We start from the raw sequence: 27,819 nt of genomic DNA, 5'->3' as shown, positions 1-27,819 counted from the left end.
TTTGACCCTTCAGACCGTGGCTCACAAGCCCCCAACGTTCGCGCACAAAAAACCTTGCGCAGCGATACGGCCAGCGCATTTCCATCGGGGAGGGAGACTCGGTTACCAGCGGTGGAAGATGTTCACGATCTATCCTCCTATCCCAGTCAGTTTTGCGGCAGACTGAACGCAGAGCGATGTTATTCCACGGGGGCCCATTCGGGCGGCGCGCATTCGTGATAGACTGGATCCGTGCCAGTGAACGATAAAAAAAAATATTCTAAATTTTGTAGCACATCCTTATTTCCCCGTCACCATTTTCCTCCCCTCCCCCCTCCACGATATGCCCTAGAGGCTCGGCGATAAATTTACCGAGTTGGCACCGCATATACCCTGGATTTAAATCCAGAATTCAATCACCAATAATGAAACTAGGCCCTCGAGCATGGGAGAGTTGATGGTCTCGGTCTGCGTCGACTTAACAAAAAACAATTCCATCTCCTGAGAGTAAAAATTATATGTTATCGGTTTGACTGCGACGCGACACTTAGAAATGTTGTGGACTGTAGAGGTCACTTAAAAACGTCCCGGAAGTAACGAACTTGGGGAGTTTCTTGAGCACAAAGTGACGATGATAAAACTGCCCCGAGCGTTCCGAACAGAAAGGGAATTAATTTCTTGACACCGATAGCACACCCAGAATAAAATTGGGAAAAGTGCAAAAAAAAATATCACACCAAGTTCTTAATTATCGTGGCTTTGCAGCATGAACAAAAAAAACTATACAGTTAGCTAATGATACAGGGAATATCCCATTCTTTTACTCTGGAATGGCCATTGCCAAATAACAAAAATTTGATGTCACATCGCAAAACGTGAGCCAACTAAATGTTATGAGACAATGTTCACGATGCAAGTGGTGAAACTTTGGCGGCTTCGTCATGTCCACCGGTGCCACAGCACGCCCCCCCCCCCCCCCTTGACGTTTCATTATTTTGCCATCAAGTGCGAGTGCAGCTTCGTATCGTCTCTTTTGCCCCTTTTTTTTATTCTTGAGTCTTTCAAGTCGGCAAGATAAGTGCATCCACATCATCGGGTCAGGGAGGGTTTGCGGGAAGAAAAAGGGGGAAAAAATCCCACCGGAGACGATTTTCATTTCCGTGCCGACGAGAAGAGGGAAGTTCGTTAGAGGGCTCACTCTTGTGCGGCCTCTTAAGACCCGTCACGGATAATTGGGTGCCGAATTCTAAACCGCAGAAAGATATTCTGCCCTCGTTACGGAGCAACAATAACATCGCGATGCCAAAGTAGGAAGCGAGGGAGGCGGGGTGCAAAATATCATATGCTGCTAAACCCTGCCTTTATTTGGAGACATACATTGAAAAGAGTCATTTGCATTTTTCAGACAGAATATTGATATTGATGATAATAATAATAATAATCGCGCACTACACAGGCTTTTATAAACAACAATTGGATAAAATGTTTCCCATCGGAAGCGTTACAACTGTGCGATTATTTACATGCGACGAGCCGAAGAATATTTGTTTTTTGTCCTGCCCATTGAAAGAAGCGATGTGGGTACGTCCGTGCGAACACGCACGCACGCACGCGTACACGCACCACTACACGCGTACAACCACAAACTAAACGCACTGCAGCACTAACTACCCTCCGGAGGCTTCGCGGGGTTTTTGCATCACAAGGCACCGTACCGTAAACACTAACATGAAAGGCGTATCAAGTGGATGAAGGAGGCGGAGGCTGGGCAAAGTGGCAGAGGTGGAATCAATGTTCGGGATAGACCTGGGCAGGTGCACGTGTTTGCGTCTGGTTTGGTTAGAACCAGGGAAAGGATAGCGTCTGATTGAATGGTGTGGTTAGGGTTAGTGTCTGATTCGTATAGTTAGCGGCAGGGCGAGAGTCTGGCTGTCTGGTTAGAGAAAGGGCTAGGGTATGGTTGTCTTGTGTGGTTAGCGTTAATGGCAGGGGTAGTGTCTTGGCTGCCTGGTGTGGTTAGAGTCAGTGGCAGGGTAGTGTCTGGATGGAAACTGTGGCCAAGGTCACTGCTATTGTCTGGTTGAATAATGTGGTGGTTAGGCACAAAATACAAAACATAACTGGGCACACATTTGTCAACAAAGCTCGTGGTAGATCTGGGGCATGTGGATGGCGAGCGCGAGGTGGCTGCAGCAGCCTCTTTAACCTGTCGGCGATGACAGCGTCGTGGGTGGGGGGGCAGTGCGATCCGGAAAGAAAACGGGCCGCGCGGGGGGGGGGTGGGGGTGTTAGGGGGGGCACCACGACTGGGGGTTTCGAAGCAGAATGCACGCATATACACACACACACATACACGGACGTACGCACACACAAACAAAACAAAGATCGCCTGTATCGCTTTAACAGGCTGTTGGGGCAAGTGCTGTTAGCGAGCACCTATGAAGGCCAGCACGGCACACGAGGGGATGGGTGGCCAGCACCACGCCCGACCGCCTTTGTCTCCCCAGTAGCGATGTTTTTACACACCGCACCAGGTATTCATTTGAGGCTGAGTCGACCTAGGGGAGGCCCCGGACCCGTTCAGATAATCGTCACCAGTGTTGGCCGTGAACGGGAATCGAACTCGGGTCGCCGGGTTCGTAGCGCAGCGTAGCGCAGCGTAGCGCTAACCGCTGCACTACCGCTCCCCTACACGCGCACACGACAAGCGAGAGAGCGGACGTACGCAGCGCAGCGCGCAGCGCAGCGGCGGCGAAGCTGAAGAGCGGAATGTCTCTGAAGTTTCCCTCGATTTGCGCCGAACGTCCATCGGACGACTCGCGACACGCCGACACATCGGGGTCGTCGCCGTTCACGACCGCACACAGACGAGCCTCGAGCCCACAGCGATTCACGGTCTGCATTTAGACGACATTTATTGTTACAGATTTTTTTTTTATATACGTGTACGGGTTTTGTTGCCTAGTCTCTTAGAAAAAAATAGTTTATATTACATCTGTTTTCATCTAACCTAAGGCCACGTCTAGCGCTACGCTACAAAATAGTTCTAAATATAAATTTAATATTTTTTTTGTATAATAGTTTTATATATTTTTATTTTTTTTGTAATATTTGTCCAAAAAATACATTAAGGCTGCTCATAAAGTTGAAATAGACGTTTTTTTTAAAATATGTACAATGGTTCACAACAATAGTATTTTATTTCTCCAAGCCGTTTTTTCTTCTTTAATCTTGCGTTCGGGTTAGTCGAGGGTCCTGCGTTTGTCGTCGTCGTCGTCGTTGTCATCACGCCGTGGCGTTCACCGTTGGGTCGCGCGCCAGCTCGGCCGTCACGCTCGAGCCAGGCCTCAGCGCCTCCCTGAGGAGGGGGGGGAGGGAGGGAGGAGCGGAGAGAATGCGCCTTTAAAACACACACAAAAAATGTCACGGCCACGTTTTTGAATATTTCATACGGCCGAATGGGTGGGTGGAATTGAGTCCATTAACTGGACTGTACGTGCCCGGGTAACGGGCCTACGAATCCACGCGACGTCAGCGACCGATGTTCATATTCGTGTTTGACAAGCCTCACACATGTTATTATTCACGCGTTATTCAGAGTTGGAGGTTTATTTGATTTCTCAAGGAGGATACTTTTCTGGCCACTGTAGAAATTGGATCGATTTTTTTGTTATCAGGAGGTGACCCCCGTTTAATTTCATCGCAATTTTGGCATTTGTAAGTTACATTTCTGCGCGGTGTTTACACGTTACAGTTGACGTCCTTAACAAAAAATCCTTGCAGGGTTTTTCCACAAATTAATAACATAATTCCATGAACTATTATAAAGAGCTTTAACATCGGTGACCGTGCTTTGAATCTCAAACGAATATATATCATTTTTATTATTCTTCCAGCCCTTTGTCACTCCACATAATAATAATCATAATTAGTTTGCCCATACTTCACCATGCCGATCAGTGCGAGTTAGTGAAGGCGGAGGGGGGGGCATGACATAGGGGTGTAGAGCTGTAGAGCACAGTACAACAATTGTGATCCCAATTTTGAGTTTTTTCCATTATTCACGCTTGCGGCATTTTGTCCCTACGTATTTCTCGTTACCGCTTTGCACGGTTTGTTTGTTTTTGCGCCGTACCCGACTCGCTCCGTCACGTGCGCGCGTGACCTCGTGCGCGGGTCCCGTGCTTAAATAGACTCTCCGCTGGACCCACTTCGAAGCACGTCGCCACAAACCAATTTACGCACATATTGGTCTCGAAAAGTCGACAACTCTCAGCCCCAGCTCGCACACTGCACGGCTCGTCCAGGGAACAGCAGCGTGGTGCAAACGCTCAATTAGAATAGGCACCAGTATTCTATTAATCATGAGCGTGCTCTTGCTTCGTACCCTGCTATGGCACGTGAATACTAATTTTGAAATCATTTGCAGTCGTGTCAATCTGCTCCAGGATCGAGACCTCCCCACCCCGCCACGTGTCAGTCGCGTATAAACACTCGTTAACTGGCCGGAAACATCTCATGTACGGAGGACTGCGGCGCTTGGGAAATTGTTAGCGCCAGCTGACTGCCTGGCTTACAGCTGTGTCTGTGGCTCCTCAGTGATCGTGATATTCGATTTTCATGACTAACATTGCTACATAAAAACTAAACATTATTTTAATTCCTTTAATACTCTGAGAGTTGCTTGACCATACTTCACCACACTAGTGAGTATGAGTTTTGTGTAGAGGGGAAAGTGGGGGGGGGGGATACAGGACCGGTTCAGATGTCATTCTCCCCCAATGACAACTGACATCTGCTCAGGGCGTCTCCGCCTACAGCCTTGTAGACGGACGGTGAAAGGGAACGGGCGATGGAACCCAGCGATGTGGGGGGGGGGTGGTGGGAGCGGCCCAATTAATTCCTCTGGGCTCGTGCCACCCACACTCCCAGCCCGTGCCACCAACGCTCCCAGCCCGTGCTACCCACGCTACCCCGCCCGTGCCACCAACGCTCCCAGCCTGTGCCACCCACACTCCCAGCCCGTGCCACCCACACTCCCAGCCCGTGCTACCCACACTCCCAGCCCGTGCCACCAACGCTACCCAGCCCGTGCCACCAACGCTCCCCCGCCCGTGCCACCCATGCTACCCCGCCCGTGCCACCCACGCTCCCAGCCCGTGCCACCCACGCTCCCAGCCCGCGACACCCACACTCCCAGCCCGTGCCACCCACGCTACCCCACCCGTGCCACCCACACTCCCCGCCCGTGCCACCCACACTCCCCGCCCGTGCCACCCACGCTCCCCCACCCGTGCCACCCACACTACCCAGCCCGTGCCACCCACGCTACCCAGCCCGTGCCACCAACGCTCCCCCACCCGTGCCACCCATGCTACCCCGCCCGTGGCGTCCGCACATACCGGTGAGGCACGGTGATTTTGTTGTAGGTGCCGTTGCCGTCCCCGTCGCGGACGGCGTCGCTCCCCGGCTCCGGGTGCCGCTCGCCGGCCCCGTGCCTCCAGGGCCTGGGCACCGGCGGGGCGGCGGGCATCCCGGCGGCGGCGGCGCCGTCGTCGTACAGCCTCTCCTCCCGCTCATGCGGCCACACCACGGACGCGTCCTCCAGCGAGGGCCCATCCTCGTAGAAGAGGAGGCTCCGGGAACGCACTGCTCCGCCACCGGCACACACGGGCACAATGGGTGAGCGGCAGGTGAGTCGGGGGGGGGTGGGGAGTGAGTGGGGAGTGAGTGGGGGGTGAGCGGGGGGTGAGTGGGGGGTGAGCGTGCGCTGGCGATCGGTGATGAAATTCCTGCGCGGTGTTCCAAGAGTTGCGACCGAATTTGGAAACTGGTTTCTACCCGCGATGCTCGCTGTGTGTTTAACGATGCACCTGTCGGTTGGAGGTTTTAAAGCAATTGTCCCTTGTTTATTCAGAATGTTATAGGAAATAGCACTCGCAGCTTGGTAACGATGAATGTAAGCAATCTTACACTCGACCATACTTCACCACACTGGTCAACGCAGTTTGGTGTGGGGGGGGGGGGTAGGTGGGGGGGGGGGGAGATGGGGGAACCAGGACCAGTCTAGATATCTTTTGCCATGAGCCAGAGCCAAGAATTGAACTCGGCTTCGCCAGGTTAAAAGGACATGCTGCTTAACCACTGTGCCACCGCTCCACCCACTGAAATCTTATCTAATTTAAAATGTATCTCGCTGAAATATTGAGCTCTATTTAAATGTTAATGATCCGTTGTTATTACGGCTCAATGTTCTCGTATTATTATTATTTCAGTGTGTTGAATGTTAATGTTGACTTTTTTTTACCAGATGCTTACTGTATTTGCTTTGTTTGACTCAGTTGTCGAGAGACCTGCTCACGGTAAACGTGCGCGAATGAATAGATGCAACGCTTTAGCAGCAGGACGAGCGAGAGAATTAGTTGCCCAGGCAGCTGCGTTGGACTCGCAAATGGATTTTAGTAAAACAAGCGACGAATTAACTCGAGGTGGGGTTGGTATCACCGGGCTGTAGGCCGATTCTAAACGAGAGCAAAAGGAATGAATTACTGAATGGGTAAATGAAACAGACCGGGAATCCACAAGCTCTCAACTTAGCCTTAAATAAAGTATATGTGAGCGAACGATTGAATTAATTTGTCCTTTAAAGAGGACACACAAATGAGTTTACCAGAGACAGTCTCAAATGGCCCTGAATGAATGAATGTACATCAACAAATTATTGAGTAAGCAACAGAGAGACAGGCAATTTCTATGGGCTTAACTAGTGTCAACCAATGAGCCAATGATGGAATGAGTGAATGAGTGAGCAGATTCATGAGGGGATGAGTGAATGAACGAGTGAATTAATAAGTGAGTTAGCAGATGAGTGAATGAATGGGAGCGAATGAGTGAGTGAGTGAATAGAGGAGTCAAACACGCAGAGGAGGCGGCACTCACTGCGCGTGGTCGTGTACGCATCCTTGCCCGTCAGCGCCACCTCCTCCGAGTGGCCGGACGAGGGGGCGAGCGAGGAGGGGGCGAGCGAGGAGGGGGTGAGGGGGCTCAAGCTGGGGGTGAGGCCGCCCAGCACCAACGCGAAGCACAAAGCCACGACCTGTCGTGGAGAGGCAGAGAGTGAGGGGAGGGGGGGCAAGGAACCATCAGAATCAGTATTTTATCCTGGAGGAATCCGAGGAGCTATAAAGCTCTTAAATTTCGATTGAAAGCTTTCGTGACTGCAGGGATTCATCTTCTTGGTTCTTTCGGTAAAGTCACGTAGAAGGGGAATAATAAAATAATTAAAATAAAACATAATAAAATAATTCTCACGACGTTACGGCCACAACGCAAGCAGCCGTCCTCAGGTGAAGAACAGGTCTGTCGGAAAGACAGTGTCTGAATCACTCTCTGAATCACTGTCTTTCCGACAGACCGGTTCTTCACCTGAGGACGGCTGCTTGCATTGTGGCCGAAACGCCGTGAGAATTATTTTATTATGTTTTATTTTTATTATTTTATAAAGCTCTTGTTCCACCGATGTCCATTAGCGGAAGAGGTCACAACTTTGCAACAACAAACGATACAAAAAACACGATGGGAGTGTAAAGTATAGGAAAGGTAACCAAATCACTTAAAAAATATAGACAATTAAAACACTTTAAAAATGACAATTAAAAAAAGATTAAATTTTTTTTATCTGACCAGCTAAAGCCGACCGAGCTATTCGCTTTATATTTCATAAGCGACGTGGCCACAAATAAAAGTCCAACAAAGTGGCTTGTCACGTGGAAATTTACAGCAGCAAAATAATCTAAACGCATGTTTCCATCTCGGCGAATGTCCCTCCGCGCATTGCGGACACGCAGACTGCTTTGTTATTCGTTCTTGTTGTTGTTCTTGTTATTCGTTCTTGTTGTTGTTCTTGTTATTTGTTCTTGTTGTTGTTCTTGTTATTTGTTCTTGTTGTTGTTCTTGTTATTTGTTCTTGTTGTTGTTCTTGTTATTTGTTCTTGTTGTTGTTCTTGTTGATCCGCTTCTTTACTCAGGGCGAGCCTCGCTGAGTCTCAAGAGACTCTTTTTTCACAAGGGGGGTCTTGCCAAGTTTGTCGCAGCAGAGGGCGATGTTCCTGCTGTCGCTACTCCTGCTGCTGTGAGTAATCGCACACCGAGTAATAAGTAGGTCACGCTGCAGCACTGGGGATGCTTTTGTTCGCGTCTTAAACTAAGCTGCTTCTCTTTCCTATACCCTCAGCGGCAGCTCCTCCCACACAACGTCCGCGACTTCACCTACCCAGACAAACACAAGGCTCCCCCGTATAGCCTTAACAGACTTTGGGGCAAGTGCTGTTATAATGAGCACCTATGAAGGCTCGCACGGCAACCAAGAAGAGGGGGGCTGACCAGCACCACGCCCGGCCGCCTTTGTCTCCCTAGCGACGATGTTCACACACCAGGTACTCATTTAAGGCTGAGTGGACCTAGGGGAGGCTCAGGAGGCAGGTTCAGATAATCGTCACCGGCGTTGGCGGCCGTGAGCGAGAATCGAACTCGGGTCGTCCGACTCGTAGCACGGCGTGCTAACCGCAGCACCACCGCTCCACTCCCCCCCCCCCCCCCCCCCCCATTCGGTACGCGACATCGCCCAGTAAAGGCCGCCGCGGCGTGGGTGCCTGTGCCGGGGCGGAACGCGTCGCCTACCATGAGGCACGTGCTGGTCTGGGTCGTCGCCACCTTGCCGGGCCTCGGAACCTTGGACGCGACGAGCGTCTGGAGCCTCTGCAGCTGCTGCAGCAGCGACCTGCGGGGTGGGGTGGGGGTAGAGTCGGAACGAGAAGACGCGATAAGCCACGGCCACTGCCACCGCCGTCCCGGAACAGCAAACTAAAAGTGAAAAGGGGCTCCCACCCCGGCAGAGTTAGGGTGGTAAGGGTTAGTCAGTGCGTACTGTACGTTGAACTTCTTTCACACCGCACGTAGCCAACCGTGACCGAGTACTTGTGGTTATAGTTGGCCAGATGGATTGGGCAGAGCTGGTGCCGGTGGTGAGAGTCAACGGCAGGGCTGCTATTAGTGTCGAATTGCGCAGTTGATTGGAGTTCAAGGCAGGGCTTGTAGACGTAGAGTGCTGGCGACCAGGGTAGCTTAGTTGGGTCAATAGGAGGACCAGTAGCACTTGGAGCTTGTTGGTTACAGTTTGTGTTCGGATTTGTCACTGGTTAAGTAGAATGTCAGGGTTATTAGGACGGCCCGTACCATATTGGCTGCTAGGCTTGTTGGTTATGGTGGTTGGGGTCAATGGGAGGTAATTGCTCGAGGCCATCAGGGATGTAACAGTCAGTGGCTAGACAGTGTTAGTGGCTAGCAGGGCTCGACTGTTAATTGGCCAGAGCGTTCCACCTTCTAAACCGCGTAACCGTTCTGTCAACTTCAGCCAGAAGAAACCATCGGTGCCACATGGGCCGCCTTCCCACTGTGTGCGCGTCTCTCGTGTGGCCACGCGGGGGCGCCCCCGCATGAGAAAATGCGCTGGGGGCTTCAGAGCCCAGCAGAGGCCAAGGGGGTGGTTTTGTAATTCGAATTCTGGCAGGGCCTTGACGAGATGTTTTCTTTCTACTACGACGACGGCGAAGTTGCGTCTTGACGCGATGGCAACCTCTGGACGCTCCAAGTACCCGTCAACCAACACTCGTCCCCCCCCCCCCCCCCCCGCCCTGCCGATCGATGGCTCCTGGCGGGAAATTTTACGTTCACATGGAGGGAGCCAGTCTGTCTGCAGCAGCGGTTCTTAACTTCTACTGCAGCCTCGTACCCCTTTGGTTCTCAATCGTTATGTTTTTTTTATACTGTTAATAGATGCAGAGGCTTTGATGCAACAAAGTAGTTGTAACTTACGTGCCCGTGCTTAGTTTGTGTTTTCGATGATTTACCTTCTAAACAAATCTGGCCACGTCTCGCACCCCCAGAAAGGGCATCTCGCACTCCCAGGGGGTGCGTGCACCCCAGGTGAAGAACCACCGGTCTACAGGATAACCGGAGTACTCTTCGACTTCCCATGTGGTGGCACAAAGCTTTAATTTAACTTTCTGGCCCGGCTTGACGCTGCATTAGCGCCACGCCGTCTCAACTAAACGCGGGTGTTTTTTTTTTACTCCGCGTCTTCAAACACCCTCGTCAAATACCAAACTACGTCGCACTGAGGATTTCCCCCACCGCCGCCTCTCCTCCAATTCCCGTTGCTACCCTTGGACATATGGAAGGCATTACGGCGAAACGCCAGACACAGGCGGATTGTGTCCGTAATGGGGCCCGCGCACGGGCGTGTACTCTCCCACACCCAGTCATCATGAGGTCATTGTGCCCTGACGCCCCCCCCACCGCCCCCCTTCCCCCCCTTTGCAACCCCCCCCCCCTGAAACCCCCCGGGCAACCCCCCCCCCCCCCCCAGCTGCGAGACAGAAACCGGATCGCTCCCCTCCATTCGTTACTCCGTGGACCTCCAGGCCAAGGGTTTTACTCGCTGCTGCTGCTACCCGCGATGGCAAAGCTTGAGTTGCGTCATAAGAGAGTGAATTATGCTATAACCTTGGTTAATAAGTACATGATCCCATAACCCTCTCTCGGAGCCATAAATACAGACTGATGTCGCGAAATATCTGCCACCTCCGGGGTAACCGAATTTCTGCTCTGGCGCAGGTGACGATGTTTCTATGCCTCCATTGCGTGCCGCTTAAAAATTGGACTAATCGTGGTATTCATGCGTTGTTCATCGTTTGCTGTGTTCGTTCCGCGAAGGTTTTTGCCTCCCCGTTAGCGGGGGAGAGGCGTCGTGAAAACGCGACTGACTGCTCGTAAAAGGGAACGAGCGGCCCAAAAAAAATAAGCAACACAAACGTGCCAATTATTTCCTTCACCAAGTGCGGGGGGGGCCCTTCTCAGAACAGCGCCCCCCCCCACCACCGCCTCTGTTTCTATGAATCTCGAATAATCCGGATATACTCTAATCTCATCGATAGAAATGAACGAATGAGGACAAAACCTGAATACAGTAGTGTAGTGACGTGTGCGGAGGGTCAATGCGATATCGTACGCTCACATCGAATTGCCGTGGCTGATATAACGGCGTAGATTTAACTTGAAGACTCGACTGACTTCATTGGACAATCACATTTTAAATGACCTCTGCACGAACTCGTTGCTCTTGCTGCCCGTGGGGAGTTACCATGGGTGATAACAAATACGAGCAGAACGACCGTTTTCATTTGTTTCAAGCAAACAAACAAACAAACGCATATGTTGCTGTATTTGTAACACAAAGGCTTGATTTTCTTTTTGTGGAAGAGGGAGGGTGTGAAAATGTGAAAGCCAACAGGCCGATAGACTCGCACATTTTTTGTTTAATTAATATGCGGAGAGGCAGAATGGAGATTAATTACATCTTGACCTCGCCTGCATTTTCGCAGAATGCTTTGCCAGCTACGAGAGTGTCACATGGCGAGTGGCTTGGCCAATGGCGCGAGCGACCGGATCGTACCTGTTTGCAGTCTCAAGCGTCTCCACTTTTTTTCTCAGCTCGCTGTTTTCCGACGCGCAGTTCTCCACTCTAAAAGCACGGAACGAGGCGGGGCGAGAAACGACACCGCAAATTTACCAATTGCTCGGTCGTGATTCCGCATACTGCAACACGAGGCCACGAAAAAAAATCACCTCGTGAAAGACCCCCAAACGCACAAGATCTCGGGCCCTGATCTTCAGCAAAGGCTCTGGCGGGCCACAACCCCCAAACCGCATCCGCACACAGACCATGGCGGCGGGCAACAGTTGCGGATACTTGATGGATAATTGGAACATTAAAAAAACTCTCCTGTGTGCGGAGTCTGGTCACCCAGAACAGGCCAGGGATCGTATCGCGACTCAACGATCGATGCACAAATACGAAGGAGGAGGCATCGTGATGGCGATTCACCACTCCGCCACTCCTCACGCAATTATCCGGCTCAACGGCTTCGATGTAAAATTGCAGCTGTTGCTCAACACCAACATCCATACGAGGAAGACGACGAAGATAGCAACATAACCGCCCTGGTGTGAATCTCCTGCAGACTGCGTTGGTGTAACGTCGCAGCAGCGCCCTCCTTGGCGCTGGAAGAATGATGACAGCGCCGCTACCAAATGTACCGATGATCCGATTATAAACCAGTGACCATTACGAACACGCCCACATTAGGAATGGCGGGGAGCGCTGCCGCAGGGGTTAGCAATGCTGCGCTACGAATCCAAACATCGGAGCTCGGTTTCCGGCCATAGCTCACATAAGTGCCGATTATCTCAACCGCTGCCCAAGCTGATTTTGCGCCGCGGCGAATTTAGCGTTTAGCTTCGCTCTAACGGTGACTTGTGTCAACAATATTTTCGATTCCTCGTGCGATGCAGTGTTTTTTATTCGTAACTTTTTGGGGGGTTTCCGATTTCCTTAAGTCATTGCTCGTTATTTTTGCCATTGTCATTTCGGTGACCCAGGCCAATTGCACCCCCTATTCCCCAACCTGCGTGGTGAAGTATTGTTCCATAACCTCCATGACTAACACAGCATTGGGAGGACTTCACCATCCAGCGGTGAATTGCCCACAGGACTATGAGATTTGTATTATTGTAACAAAGCGCAATTTGACATTTCACACAAGTGTGCTTGTTTAACGCTCGAGCAAATTAAGACGATGATTTGAGTGTGATTAGCCAGCGTCTGTCGCATCGAATGCAGGCAGTAAAGTCAGGAGTTGTGCCACCACCGAGCCGGAGATTTAATATTCCCGTGCAGGGCCTGCTGGTGGCTCCAGGGGTGAGTGCGTCTGTCAAACAACAGTGACGTAACACCACCCGTGAGCTCCTGGCTTAAAACCCTCACAACTGCAACCTCGCAAACAATCGTTTTCGACATCCATCGGTAAACATTGGTTGAGTGTTTAATGTGGCCAAGGCCGGCTGGAACAACAGGAAGAAGGCAAAGAGCAAAGAGATCAAAGCTCACGGCCGACCTGGCGAATAAGTGAAAGAACCTTTTAAGAATTTGTGTAAATTCTTCCAAGTAATTCCACACAGAGCTATGCGCAAGGCTTATCTGCAATAAGGACTTCCATATACTCACGTGAGTAATTTGCTCTATCTAACTGGTCAATTTTCACGATGAAATCGGGATACAATTTGCAGACAGGGCAAAAAACATGCTTCTAAACAACTTTTATTCATCTCACTTATTTTGAAGGGGACGCTTACAGACGCAGGAGACACTTTGATTTGCAACGAGTGAGAGAGCCCGTTTGAGACGAAGCGAGGCCCGAGCAATGAAAACATCGTACGATGCACAAATGTGGAGCAGTGGCGCTGTGGGGGTCATCGCAAAGCGCCCGCTAACCTGGTGACCCCATTGCAATTCCTGGCGATGGGCTAACCGTCCGATACCCGAACCAGCCCCTGAGCCACACCGAGCAGAGTGGCAAGGTACGGTCAAACGAACTCTGTGACCTTACACGGCGTGGGGAAGGCCTTCATCCAGCAGTGGATTATTATCACACACGGGGGTGGCGGGGGCGGGGGGGGGGTCAGGCCACGGCGAAGCGAGTGCTTCTCGGAAAGACACACTGCCCCATTAGCATTGGGTCACTTATGGGAAAAAGCCCTCGGGTACACAAAACCTGACCTGCGAGTTAGCGTTTCCCAAATCTGCCGACCGGGCCACATTTCCCACAATCTCGCTGCCGCCGCCGCCGCGGTATTTAAATATGCTTAGAAGCTCAGGGTAACGTGGCACACGCGTGCGCACGCGCACTCTTTCCACTGAGAGCCCGGATCTGTTTTTCCATTAGCGGAGCCGGCAGAGAGATAGCGCGCGCGTCACAGCGAGAGGGGAGGGGGCTGGAGAGGAGGGGGTGCGGGGGGTGGGTCCGGGACGAGGGAGAGGGCAACGATGGGAGGTGAATGTTTCATGGCGGAGACCAGCTGCTGGTGGGGGCCCCTCAAATTGACACGGTCGCCCACAATTACTCACAAGCTTTGGCGGTTTGTTTAAAATCATCGTCGTCGTCGTCGTCATCATCATCGTAGGCCATGATCTATCACTGCTACAATTACTGGACATCTATGAAAAAGAGCTTCATAGATATTATGATCTTATCTGATTAAGTGCCTCAGTGGAGAAATGGTATCTCCCTCGCCCTGGTATGCGGAAGGCCGTAGATTTTTCTCCGGGTCCTCTGGTTTTCCCTCAATATTAAAAATGAACATCACACGTTTAGATTATTTGGCTGTTCTGTTATACATTCCCACACGATGATAAGCCACTTCGTTGAGCTATCATTTGTGGCCAGGTAGCCTCTGAAAAAGAGCTGTGTAGCTCAGTGGGCTTTACCTGGGAAAATAAAATAAAAAAATTAAAATGTTGACGTAAAGCTTTCGTGACTGCAGGAATTCATATTCTTTCGGTAAAGTCACCGCTTGTGTTGCGATCGAAACGTCATAGTTTTTTGTTATTTTCTTTGAACCTATCTATGTGCCTTTACCGAAAGACTCAAGGAAAATAAAAATGTGTTTTTTTTTTCCAAAGCCATCCCCACGTCGATTCCAGTCACTGTAGTGCAACGGCCTTGTCCGAAAAATGTGACGAATGAATGCACTCACTTTTTCTCTAAACACTCCACGTACTCTTTCTTTTTCCTTCGGCTTTCTTGTGCTGAAATCTGAAGGGCGCAAACATGACAAAAAAATAAAGCGGTATTAAAACGGTCAACGTTCGTTTTCGCAGCCGTCGCTGTACGGCTCTCCGGAGCAGGTTCGGGATGTACCGCGCGCGTGGGTTCTATTAGGGGGGCGGCATTCCGACGATTCGCTCCATCTGCTGGGGGCTTCTCCAGGCACCGAACCCGAATATAAACAGGTCCTGAAGAAGCTCCCAGCACGTGGAGAGAGACTGTCGGACGATCATGCTGATCGAACCGAAACACTAAGCTGGAATGAGAAATATAAATCTGGATCGGTCAGATATTTATTTTTATTATTATTGCGCAAAGTCAAATGTGCATACCTTGGCACGCGATCTCAAAACAAAAATAGAACCACAACGTTCATAAATAAATAACATCACAAAATGTAACGAAAAAAATATGGGGAGCTGGTGCTTCAATCAAGGCGCCTTAAGAGCAGTCCAACAGGGTATATTGTTGAACATTTACTCGATGACTCATTTTATAATCGAAAGCTATGGCCGCTGCAAAAATATAAACAAACAGTTCAAGACCCATGGCTGTGACAAAACGGCCAAGATACACAGTGACCAACTTCATGCCTTTCTCCCTTTTTAAAAGGGTGAGAGAATCTGTACTTCCCTGCTGCTGTTTAGCCAAGGGACCCCCCCCCCCTTCTCCCCACCCTCGGTGGCAGCTGTCCCTGCGTGGCGCAATGCGAATGCAGGACCCTCCTGCGAATGGGGCCTTAGTCTTCCAAGTAAGGGAGGCGGATGAGGCTATTTCAAATAAAAATTTGGGCCGATTTCTTTAATTCGGTAAAAGTTGGAAAAGTGACGGGGGCACACCGCCCTCCGCAAAAGCAAACGCTTTCACCGCGGTGGAGCGGCGGCAAGCAACAAGTGGCGAGCAACAAGAAATTAGCAACAAGCAACAAGCAACTAGCAACAAGCAGCGAGCAACAAGAAATTAGCAACAAGCAACAAGCAACTAGCAACAAGCGGCGAGCAACAAGAAATTAGCAACAAGCAACTAGCAACTAGCAACAAGCGGCGAGCAACAAGAAATTAGCAACAAGCAACAAGCAACAAGCGGCGAGCAACAAGAAATTAGCAACAAGCAACTAGCAACAAGCGGCGAGCAACAAGAAATTAGCAACAAGCAACAAGCAACAAGCGGCGAGCAACAAGAAATTAGCAACAAGCAACAAGCAACTAGCAACAAGCAGCGAGCAACAAGAAATTAGCAACAAGCAACAAGCGGCGAGCAACAAGAAATTAGCAACAAGCAACAAGCAACAAGCGGCGAGCAACAAGAAATTAGCAACAAGCAACTAGCAACAAGCGGCGAGCAACAAGAAATTAGCAACAAGCAACAAGCAACTAGCAACAAGCAGCGAGCAACAAGAAATTAGCAACAAGCAACAAGCAACAAGCGGCGAGCAACAAGAAATTAGCAACAAGCAACAAGCAACTAGCAACAAGCAGCGAGCAACAAGAAATTAGCAACAAGCAACTAGCAACAAGCGGCGAGCAACAAGAAATTAGCAACAAGCAACAAGCAACTAGCAACAAGCAGCGAGCGGTGGCAGCGTGCGTGGGCGAGCAACCTTGTTTTTGATTTTCCGTCTGATTTTCTTGAGGGCCTTCTCCTCGGCCTTGGTGAGGGGCAGCTTGGTGGGGACGGGGTACCCCTCCGTGATCAGGGTCCTCTTCTCCTCCTCCGTCAGCATCAGGGGACCCGCCGCTCCCTGCAGCTTCTGCAAACGGTCGCACCCCCGATTAGCACGGGGCAGGCTACGTGACACGGTGCGGGAGGGAGTTCAACGTGCGTACGTACAACGGTACGTGTCAGCGCCACTCTGTCAAGGCCGGACCAAGTTCGAGTGGGGGGGGGCCTCCTCCAAGGCTGTAGTTTTTTGCCAGTGACCCCCACCGCTCACCCCCCCTCGCCACTCTACCGCCCACCCCCCCATCAATCACCACCCCCCCTCCTGTCACCCCCCCCCCCCCCCCCCGTAGATTCAGTTCCTTCCCTCGACTGTTTCGCCACCACCGATGGCCGATGCCATACTCTCCGTTGTTATTTCAGTACTGGTTTTAAACGCGATATAAAAAATATACTTGCACAACTGAAATCTATGGCCGCTGCAGGAAAAGCGGACTGAAAAAATAAACGAATGAACGAACGAACTTAGAAATACAAGATTTGTAAAGCCAAATCAAAAGTCGCAGTTTCCAAAACGAGTTTAATTTCGGCACGCGACTGATAATAAACGCGCATAATTACAAGGAGGGCTTTAACTAACAAATTACTGATGGCTTTGTCCAGCAGTGGATTGATCATGGAATGATGACTAAATATGGCCAAACCCATCGGCCGATGGACACATAATTAACTGCTCACTAGGTACTTGGCCTACTCTTCCATGCTGGACAGATGTCTTGCAAGAGGTAGGAGTAGCCACACTTAACGTTTTGGGTAATGGCCCTTTCTTCACAGCACATTTAATTTTTGTACGTGGTATAAAGAAGGATAATTGCCTGAAACGTCCCCTATTATATATGTTTTCTCTTGAGGCCGCACAACGCCATTGACCAATGTGTTCCCTACGAGGGCAGAATGAGCCGAGAGATGTATGCGACCTGGCGCCAAATTAACTTCCGTCCCAGACTAAAACAGATCGTATCATCGGCGGCGCTCGCGGCGGCACTAACATGGGGAGCGGTGAGCAGCGTCGTGTTGGAGAGGGCGGAGGAGGGACCCCGTGCCGGCACCTTCAGTCCCGGCTGTCCCCCCCGCACGGGGCTGGACGGGGGCAGCGAGCGGGGGCTCAGCGAGCCCTCACTGTCGCTGCCGTGGCTGCTGGGGGGCGTGGGCGGGAGGTGAACCCTGTCCAGCGCTGGAGTGTGGGGTGAGGGAGGGTGAGAAGAAGGCAGACGCACGGAATTTTGACGAGCGGCACGCGTGTGTGCGATTACACCGACGCGCGTGGGCGCGTGTACACGTGGGCGGGTGTACACGTGGGCGCGCGTGCACACCATCTTTAGTAGATTTTTATAATTTAAAAAAACACGCAGCTCTGAGCTGCATTTTCGGGTTGTTCGGCACGGTGTCCTTAGGATTTTCCCCGTCGTGCCGAACGACACGTGGCGCAACCCAAAAACGCAAGGGAGCGCTAGGGGTGTCCCGACGTTTCGCTCCGTGCGCTGGGAGCTTCTTCAGGAGCTGAAAATAATTGAGACGGAGCGAATCGCTGAAGGACGCACGGCAGAACCCCCAAAGGGCAGCGCAGCACAACGGAAAAAGTCTGCAGAGCAGTAAAATAAAAAACATTCCTTTCAGATGGTGCCCACATTTTAAGGACAAATGATTTTATTTCAACTCCATCGTGCGTCTATAATTATGAGGATTCAATTTGCCCGCCAACACTCGCGTCACATGCAGCAGGTTAGCACGCAACATCACCCCAATGAACTGGACGCTGTGCGTGCGATGCGTCCGTGATGTAAATGTTCAACTGCACTGCTGTGGCCCCTCGGACACATTTCACGTCAACCGCGATGGATCGCTACGCGGCACGTTTCACTCGACATCCGCTTTACTTTGCCAGTGAGAAGGTCCATGCGTTGATACTGTAAGAACAGCATAGTGTCATCGTAAGACATGGGGAATTTTAGTTTTTTTATGCCACGCTATGGTACAACCAATTACAATTAGTACGTATTTTTTTTTTCTGTATCAGGCTAGTCCAGTGGTTCTTAACCTGGGGTGCACACACCCCCTGGGGGTGCGAGATGCCCTTTCCGAAGTTGCATTCTGCAGTAAAGGTTAAAAACCACGGAGCTCGCCGAAGACGTCATGTGGAAGTTTACCCAAGTCTCAGTTTGCCGATTTAATTTCGTCACTCCTCTCCCCATCTCGTCAACAAACACCCCCCCCCCCCCCCGCTCCCCGGGAAGGGACACTCTCGCGGGAGCTGTCCAGGTAAAATACTTTCATGAAAAAATATCTTTAAAAAATCTGGCTTGACCTTCCTCATTAAATGTCAGTTCGAGGAGGCGGGCAATTTCTCTCCCCCCCAACCCCCCCCCCCCCCCCCCGCCCCATTGCTTTTCCTCGGTGCGAGGCAGCCTCTACTAAGTCTCGTAATGCGTCTTCGGCTGCGTGTCCATTCAGACGAGCGAGCTGCAGTAATTCTGTCTCGTCGCAGCCAGTCACGCTTCGGTCTTTGGCGCGGGTGGTTGTGTAGCCACTGCCATCGCCGCTCGATTAACGTTGCGAAAAGTAAAAACAACACTTTGCTGGCAATATTTTCCTCACGAATCGCATTAACAAAATTAAACGCCGCCAAAACACACGCACACTCTCACGCGTTATTGTCCTCTTGTCACAAAGCCATTTTGGAAGCCCAAGTCCAAAACAAACACCACACACACTTAACCATAATCAAGAAATTTAAGGGTTGCTTTGTTTTTTTTCTCCTCGAGAATTACAGAATTTCTCTGTGGCGACGGCAAAAAGGTGATAAAAGCCATTGTAGCCGGAGCCCGGCTCAATTAGAAGCGAGCGGGCGGAATGAGCGAGCCAGGCATTGGGCCTGCGTCTCTATGGAAACGTGCGTGGGCCGCTCGCTCGTCACAAAACAGCCCCGGGGGCGCGCAGCGGAACCCAGCGACGCTGGCGAACGTGCACACGCGAGCATTCCTCTTCGGATCAGAGCACCTCGCCATATCACACGGAACATTGTTCTACCTGCTATGGATTATACGCGCGCGTGTGTGTGTGCGCATGCGCACGCGAGTGGGAATAATGAGGCGGATTAACTTATCCCCCCTGAGCCCACTCTGGCTAATTGTCGATTCCTCAGAGCCTGAGAGCTGAGTGGCGATAGCTACAGCATCACTCATAGGAAGGGAATACAAATTAGGAAATGCATAATAATAATAACATGAAATCTAAAGGTACAGCCCTGCAATTGCGTGCTCATGTGACTGCTCGTGAAATGGTCTCCAACAAGAGACCCCCTCTACAGAGGATTTTGGTCTACTGTTCCACGCCAGTCAGACATCTTGCAAGAGGTGAGAGCATCCGCGTTTCATGCCAAACAACATTCTCGATGTGTGGCATCAGGAGAGATTTGAAAAACTAAATATATTTAAAACTAAATATATTTTAGGAGGTAAGGCCCCACTGAGCTATGTAGCTCTTTTTCAGAAGTGACCTGGCCACAAATGATAACTCAACAAAGTGGCTTTTCACGTGGAAACTTCTAGCAGCCAAATGCCCTAAGCGCACATTTCGAAATGTGGAGGGAAAAACCGGAGGATCCCGAGACAACTCCTAATATACAAGCATTAGAGTCTGGGTCAAACCCACGACCTGCATGCCAGGTGAGGTAGTTAACATCTCACCACCATGGCGCCCCTCACCTGCTGCACTGGCGCTGAGGAACTGCTCCACGTCATTTGGCTCAATCTTGATCTTTGGCAACACTTTGGGCGGGCACGGCTTGATCTGAAACAATGCAACATGCTTCTGTCATCACCACCATCATCATCATCATCGGCCGATCTTCATTGTCGTGATCGTCAATATCATCATCGATGTCGCTGTCGTCATCATCATTGTCGTCATCATCATTATAGATATCACCAACATCGTCATCATTGTCATCTTCACCATTGGCATTCTCATAATCAACAACAACACTTTCATGGTAATTAATACCGTCATCAATACGGCTAGGATTAAAATTAATAATTTTCTTTGAGCCTGGCACAAGGGAGCATTTAGGATAAGGGCACCTAAAATGTTGAGCAAGAGATATTGGTCAAAACTTCTCTCATCCTCCAACACTCATCGACATTTTCCACAACTCCACGACATAAAAAAATAACAAAATAAAACAGCGAATCTATTCGCTACATTTCTAACAGCAAAGCTGCAGCGGACGAAGCCCCCCCCCCCCTTCCCCAACGGGACGAACGTTCGTCGCGCTCCTCTCGCGAAAAACAACGAGCCGCTATTTTTCTCAACCGAGGGCAAGCAAGGGGCCCACTCGCTCGCACCATGCGCCCCGTCGGATCGCCTCGCCCGCGTCTACCTGCGTCACGTTGGTGGGGATGGGCGATCCGATTCGGTTGCCGTTGTTGCCGATGCCGCCGTTGCTGTGGCCGGCGCCGCAGCCCGCGCTGGTGCCGGGGACTGCGCCGCCGCTCGTGTGCTGGGCGGCCATTGTGCCGCCATTGTTGTTGTTGTTGTTGCCGCCACCGACGACATTCTTGCAGCTCTGGTTGAACGGCCCGGCTTGGGGGAGCAGCGCCGGCGTGGCGAGCATCTGCGTGCTGGCGGAGGTGGCGGTGAAGTCCGGGAGGGCGGCGGCGGTGGTGGCGGTGGCGGTGGGGGCGTCGAACTCGATGCTGTCGGACGGCAGCAACGGCTCCGGCTTGAAGATGGCGGCGCGAGCGTGCTCCGCTCCCAGGGCCCACACGCCGTCCTCCAGGTCTGCACCGCCGACGGCGTCAGCGGAACAGCAAGCAAACAAGCGCGCGGTCAGAAGTTAGACCCCGGGGCATCCCAGACGCACCCCCCCTCCCCCCGGCAACTACCTCAACGAATACCACAACCAAAATGACAACCAAGACCACATTGACCGGAGGGCCTCAATAGAAATGCATTTAGTTCAAAAGCAGCTCTCTCTATTCATCCACCTTTTTGACATCTCAATGTATCATCATCTTTCAATAACTTCAAGCATAGACTACGGGTCAGCCTAATGAGCCAAACTACGCAGCAGTCTCCTCCATGTAGCCTAACTCTCACACACATACGCACGCAAAAACAAACATGCTTTTTTGAACACCGAGTTTAACATGTTTAATTGTAAATAGTATGCTTTATTTAATTGATGGATCAATCAATTTTGTACATACATAGTTCTTTTTTTGTTGTTGTGGCTTTCTATATAAACCCTCTTGGGTTTCCAACCTCACCTGCACCACCTTTTTTTAACCTTTTTAAACTTTTTATATTTCCACTGTCTTTCGTTTTGTTTTTTCTGCGATTAAACAATACGATACGGCGTGCCATGAAGACGGGCCATTGCCGGAAACCTCGCCCCTTATACGTGTTGTCTTTTGACGTGCGGGGGGGGGGGGTCCATTGAGGCGAGACTCTTTCCTTCGCGAGACTTGCGTTCACAGATGTAGCGCGTCAAGTCGTTCCGCGCGACGGAGAACAGGGCGCACACAAACCGTCCAGCATGAGCACCGCCACCGGAGAAACATCATCGTCATCCTCGTAGTCATCTTCTCCATCGATGCTCATCGAGAGTTTACCCCCCCCCTGCCCCCGAGCAGAACGAGGGGCAAGGCTCGCGACACTAACTATTGGGAACACTCAAACTATCGATATCACCTATAATTATAGTCATAATAATAGCAGCGTATAATTGGCATGGTTTGTTCACGTGACAAACCTGACTCATTGGCTGCGTCGGGTGGTGGCGGGTTTAACGACACATTTATATTTACGCGATCTAACCCAAAAAAAACCCTCCATTATGGACAAAATAATAACATTATTACATATTATTATTGTTATTTCAATTTTGACATGCCTTGTAGATCCGTGGCTCGACTTCACACAACCGCTGACCCATCCCTTTGTGGTGTCTGCGTCCCCGAGCAAACAGGAGGAGGGCACAGTGCCGATATGAAAGGGGGGTCTGTGTACTCGGTGCCAAACGCATGCAGTCGCTCAGATCCTGTCCCTCGCTCAGATCCTGTCACCCACCGCTCACGTGACACCCCACCCCCTCTCCCGCCGGCTTTGTTTGGCCACCCGTCGCTGCCCAACTCCTCTGCCCCCCCCCCCCCCTGCTGCCCTCTGTCCCTCCACCATCCACCCCTGTTGCTCCGCTGGTGCCAGTTTAGCGGTTTTCGTTGCAAGACTTTAACGATTGTTTTTGGTTTTCCCTCACGACAACTTTTAGTCAAAGTGCCTACCGACGAATATAGCGACCGTCGATATTTTATCATTTCACTTTCAGGATGAACGCGTCTATTTGGCGATACTTTTTTGTGACGTATGAAGCGCTTGTCTTCGGTAAACTCAATAACTACTGTTTGTTGCGATTTAAAACCGGTCATGAAAACAACTTTTTTTAACGTAATTCTCATCAGGCCCCATGGAGTAAACGAGTGCAGCCTCCAGCTCTCGTTATCCACTCCCGTCTCTCCGGCCACTCTCTCGATGTGCTACGAAGAAGAGCCATTGCCTAAAATGCCTTTTACATATACCGTATATTCTTTCCCTTTAAGGCCACGGTATATATTTTGTTGAGGCTTTTTAATTTGTTTATTATTCACCGCAGACAGCATTGTGCAGATTTAGGAGCGATTCCAGGTGCGCATTAAGGATCCTGTATTGGTGTACGATGTTTAACAGCTGGTAAATTCTAGATTTGAAGATTTCGTGACTGCAAGGATTCATATTCTTAGGTTTTTTTTCGGTAAAGTTACGTAGGAATTATTTTTTAAATTATTTATATTTTTATATTATTATTATTTTATTTTTTATTTTACTTGACAAATCTCTTATTAATTTAAATTTTTTTACCAATGTGACTTTACCGAAAAAACCTAAGAAGCTGGTAAATTGTGTCCGGCGACACGATTTCAGGTGCGTATTAAGGAGCCCGTAGCAACGTACTTCGCATCGTGCTTGATCGATGGCCTCGCGACAGTTTTCGAACACTGGTCGGTCTGTCTCACGACATCTCGCAACATCTCGTGAGGTTCACTTCCCCAACCTTTCGCTTTCAAAGGAGTTGGCAAACCCGCCGTTGCCCCCACCCCCCACCACACACAGCTGCGTTTGCAAGGGTAGGTCGGGGTTTTGCGGCCTTGTCACAAAATTCTCACTTTGCGCTCCCGGCGATTTCCCCACCCAGGCGAGAGGCAAAAAAAAAGCGCATTCCATCGACGAGGACAACTCCACCACCCCGGGAGGGAAGCATTTCCTCCGCGGCGACAACGCCGCTCCTTTGTGCCACTCATCGCATGCAGCTGCAGCAGCAAAGTTGCAGCGGCGGCGCGGACGCACGTCACGTTTTCTCGCCGTCCAAAAACAATAAAATGCGAGACATCCCGCGCAGTCTGGTACATACGCGCGCTCGTAAAAGCCCTTCGGGTCAATCCACTGCAGGATCAGGGATGAAGGCCTCGGCCACGCCGCACAGGTCGTTGTAGTTGGAGGGGGGGACGATTTGACTGTAGCCTCATGCTGGTCAGCAGCAGGGGTCGGCGGAGACGGGGAGCTTAGACGTTCACTGCAACGATAGATTCCGCCGCACCCGCCCTCTGCTGCCCACGCAGTGCAGCTCCACAATCTTGTTTAATAAAGAACAAAACTTGTTTTCTTACGACAGCCCGGCCAGTCGTGCACGATGCAGGCTCCAGGCTCGGCCCCTCCTGGGATCCGACTAGACCGGGCGCATTCCGCACGGAGCAGCGACTCAATAAAGCCACGCGGCCAACGCCCCAACACCTTCCTGCTCTTTAACTGCCGAGCGTCCGGGGGTGCACGAACGCGAAACGTGAGCGACGTTTATTTACGTCATCCACCATTCTCCTTAAAGACCACGGCACCGGCCCGAGGAGGGGGGCGGCGCGCAGCCGGGGCGCGTGAAGCGGCGCAGCCCATGCCGGCGCGGTCAAAATGTCAAAAAATGTATAGATTTATTTTTAATAATTATAAAAAGTGTCAAAAACACTATTTTTTCGAAGCCTGGCTGCCCCCAGGTTTTGCGTGAAAGGCCCCATTGTCTGCGCTTGCGTCTCTCGGCGCCGCGTGGAGGGCGAGCGGCTGAGCGCGCAAGCGCGAGCCGCGTGCAACGGGAAGGCGTGAGCGGCGCGTGAAAGCGCTCGCTCAGTGGAGGCCGCACCTGGACACGCCGTTTGGCGTGCGCCAGGCTCCGAGCCTCACGCCAACCAAGGGTCTCTAGTACACGGCTTCATTTCTCACTCGACATATACAGTGAGGAAAAAGACACCTGGGAGCCAGAAATATTTCTGATTGAGATGGGTCAAATAGTTATTTCCCTCATTAAAATTCAAATCAATTTATAACATTTTTGACATGCGTTTTTCTGGATTTTGTTGTTGTTAATCTGTCTCTCACTGTTCAAATAAATCTACCATTAACATTATAGACTGATCATTTCTTTTGTCAGTGGGCAAACGTACAAAATCAGCAGGGGATCAAATTCTTTTTTCCCTCACTGTATTTCATACACAGCACTACCAACTCCAGTATAAGGTACGCCTGTTATATATATATATTTCCCTTTAAGAGCACGGTTTTATTTACGCACGTGTCGAGTTTACTTTTGTTTATTTGTGCCTGTACACCACTGCCAAAGCAGTATCGCCAAACAATATGTTCGGAGAGTGGCGAGGCCGCTCGCTGTGTCGGCGGTGCTGCTGATGGAGTGGATGTGGCCGTTCAAAGGGGGGGGGGGGGGGGGGCGCTGACGGACGGAGGGACAGTCAGCCTCAGCACGTGTTCTGGTCGAGCGTCCCAGCAATGCTGTCGCTTTTCGCACGAGGCCCCTCCTCGGGCTAGGAGACACCCACCACGGCTCGTCGTTCGAACGAACGAAATCGACAGAAGCAGAACAGCAGTCCGGTCAAGAATGCGAGGAATCCGGTCTCGTTGGCGACGGGATTCCAGCCAAGCGCGGTTGCTATTTGGACACTAATGAAGCCTGGATTGTGATTAGGAGGTTTTAAGTAACAGCTCCTAGGATGGGAAACACGTTCGAGATTGGGGCAATTGTCAGGAAAGCTACATCCTGACTCCACGGGCAAAATGTGGCTACTAACACGTGCCCCCCGTCATGTTCGGAGACCGACATCAACGTTTCTCAACTTCAGTTCTCGTAGCCGGCGCCTCGTTTATAAGAATACCAATATTTCGTTTTTGTTACACATGCAAATGTTTCCGCTGCGCACCGCACACACCTGACGGTTGTGAATCGCGGAGAGCTGTATCGTGTGTGGGTGGGGGTGGCATAGCAAGAACTGGAAGCTGCACGCACACACCGACGCAAACCCTCACGCCAACTGAGCAACACGCAGGCGTGCGAGAGATTTGTCATTCCGTGATGACACACGTGGACTCTAGATGAGAAAAAAACCGAACGCGTGGTTGGCACGACATTGAGATAACGAAAGAGAAAAAAAAACATTGAACGAATGCAAATTAGAGACATTGTGTTGACTGTCACGAAGAGTAAGTAAACTAAACTATTTAAAAACTAAGCTATTTTCATTTTTACCAGGTAAGGCCCACCGAGCTATAATTATAGTTCGACGAAGTGGCTTATCATGTGGAAAGTTATAGCAGGTCAAATATTCTTGAACGCACGTTGATTCTAAATTTGGGGGAACAAACACACGACCACGGGGAGAGAAACCTGTAAACTCAAAATATTCAGGCATCGTCAGGGTCGGGATCGAACCCACGACCTGCATAACAGGCGAGGGAAACAACATCTCGCCACCATGAGCAGGACACACGACCAGAAGCAACGATGGCCAGTGTTCGAGACTGGCGATGGAATGGCCACCAAGAGAGGGAGAAGCCAACTGAGAGTACGTCCCCTGCAGAGACGATGCCATGACATCAGCTCATGGGCCACGATGAGTGGGGGGGGGGGCTTCATCCAACAGTGGCTAGAACATCACCGACAACACTGACGGAATTCCGATGATGAACAAAATCACGTAAAAGCCACGTGTCCCCATACTGACAACAAAATTGCCACGGGCTAATAAGAGGGGCATTTTCAATTAGAGAGCATGCGGCCGTCAGGGACGGCGGACCACAACACCCTCACCCCCTGCCGGCCGTCGAGGAAATGCGAGAGGCTGGGTGTGGCGGCGCTGGACGGAGGAGCTGCCCGGGAGCGGTGATCAAACGATGTGGAGGCCGCACCCTGCCCCTGAGACGCTGCCAATTCCTCGCGGAGGCAGAATCGTAAAGCCTCGTCCGATCGTCGCCGGTGGGGTGGGAGGGGGGGCAGTCGCGTCGTCCGCACGTTTAAAGGGCGGCAATCTCACGCGACTGTTGGACCCGAGGCTGTCGGGGTCGAACAGCGAGTACTTTTACGAAGGTGCTGCGTGCGCAGGCCACCGCGGGGGCTGCCACGGGGGACGGGAGGGTTTGCGATACCAGGTTGCATTTTTGGCGACGAGTGTCAGATAATTGTTGAGGTTTTTGTTTTTCTATATTCATATGATTGGTTCTTTCGGCAAAGTCACGTAGATTGATACGCCGTCTCCAATCGTATTCAGGAATGAGCCGTCGCTATCACGTAAAGTCCAATCCCCCCAACTCTTGTCATAAACTCTGTCTCTCTATTCACGTGTGAAGAAGAAGGAAGGAGAAAGAGGTAGGAGCATATGAAGGAGAAGAAGGGCCATTTCAGGACACATCGCCGCTTATAAATATTTTGAGCTTTGTTTTTGCACCACTGTCAACGCAGCAACATCAGCAGCATCACCGGATAATTTGTTTTGATGAGTGTCAAGTCAAGAGACAGAGTCCGTATGGGACCTGCGGAGAACACCACACATGGGGTTGCTTCTAGCGACTTGTGGAGGAAGCACTTTCCCACGCACACCGCTGCTGCAAAGAAAAACTATTTTGTCGCATGGCAGTAAAACCATTTTTTTTCATTCTTAGTACTGGAATACGTAAAGCCAAATTAAGTGACAAAAGTTAACTTTTAGATCTATGTTTTTTTGTTGTTGTAAAGCCAAAGGCAAACCAGGCTGAGACCATCCAATTCCTGGTGTTTGAAACTCGAAATAAAAGCCCAGGATGCCAGCGGTGGCGGCCCCAGCGCTCCAACAACGCCTGGAGCCGACCGTGTTGAGACCGACGGCCTTCCACCGCTCGCTCGCTCGCTCTTGGATTTGACCGACGAGGGCCGTGCTGCGCCGCCGTGAAATCTGATCGCCGAAATGAGGGCACGGAGCAGGAAGCGGACGGCTCGGTGCGCAGCCAGGCGAGCTGATGAGATCATTCCGGACGCGGCCGCCCGTCAGCACGGCAA

At 51.0% G+C, this 27,819-nt stretch overlaps 1 protein-coding gene across 1 annotated transcript in view; it reads right to left on the bottom strand.

Annotated features, from left to right (window-relative positions):
• Positions 1-1,317: 1,317 nt before the first annotated feature.
• Positions 1,318-27,819, bottom strand: part of CREB3L1 (cAMP responsive element binding protein 3 like 1) — a 58,358-nt gene continuing 31,856 nt past the window's right edge. The window contains exons 3-12 of the mRNA XM_061564254.1: positions 20,800-21,200; positions 20,126-20,210; positions 17,411-17,595; positions 16,303-16,452; positions 14,632-14,690; positions 11,492-11,560; positions 8,659-8,758; positions 6,919-7,075; positions 5,382-5,628; positions 1,318-3,337 (exon numbers count right to left, since the gene is read on the bottom strand). Of these exons, the coding sequence (XP_061420238.1) occupies positions 3,265-3,337; positions 5,382-5,628; positions 6,919-7,075; positions 8,659-8,758; positions 11,492-11,560; positions 14,632-14,690; positions 16,303-16,452; positions 17,411-17,595; positions 20,126-20,210; positions 20,800-21,200 (1,526 nt within the window). The 3' untranslated portion in view covers positions 1,318-3,264. The remainder of the gene's footprint in view (positions 3,338-5,381; positions 5,629-6,918; positions 7,076-8,658; positions 8,759-11,491; positions 11,561-14,631; positions 14,691-16,302; positions 16,453-17,410; positions 17,596-20,125; positions 20,211-20,799; positions 21,201-27,819) is intronic.

The sequence above is a fragment of the Lethenteron reissneri genome, chromosome 33 (assembly GCF_015708825.2).
Source record: "Lethenteron reissneri isolate LAM-NWPU_2019-01 chromosome 33, ASM1570882v1, whole genome shotgun sequence".
NCBI lineage: Eukaryota > Metazoa > Chordata > Hyperoartia > Petromyzontiformes > Petromyzontidae > Lethenteron > Lethenteron reissneri.
Note: the sequence above shows the minus strand (reverse complement) of the source record. Positions and strands in the feature narration are given on the sequence as shown.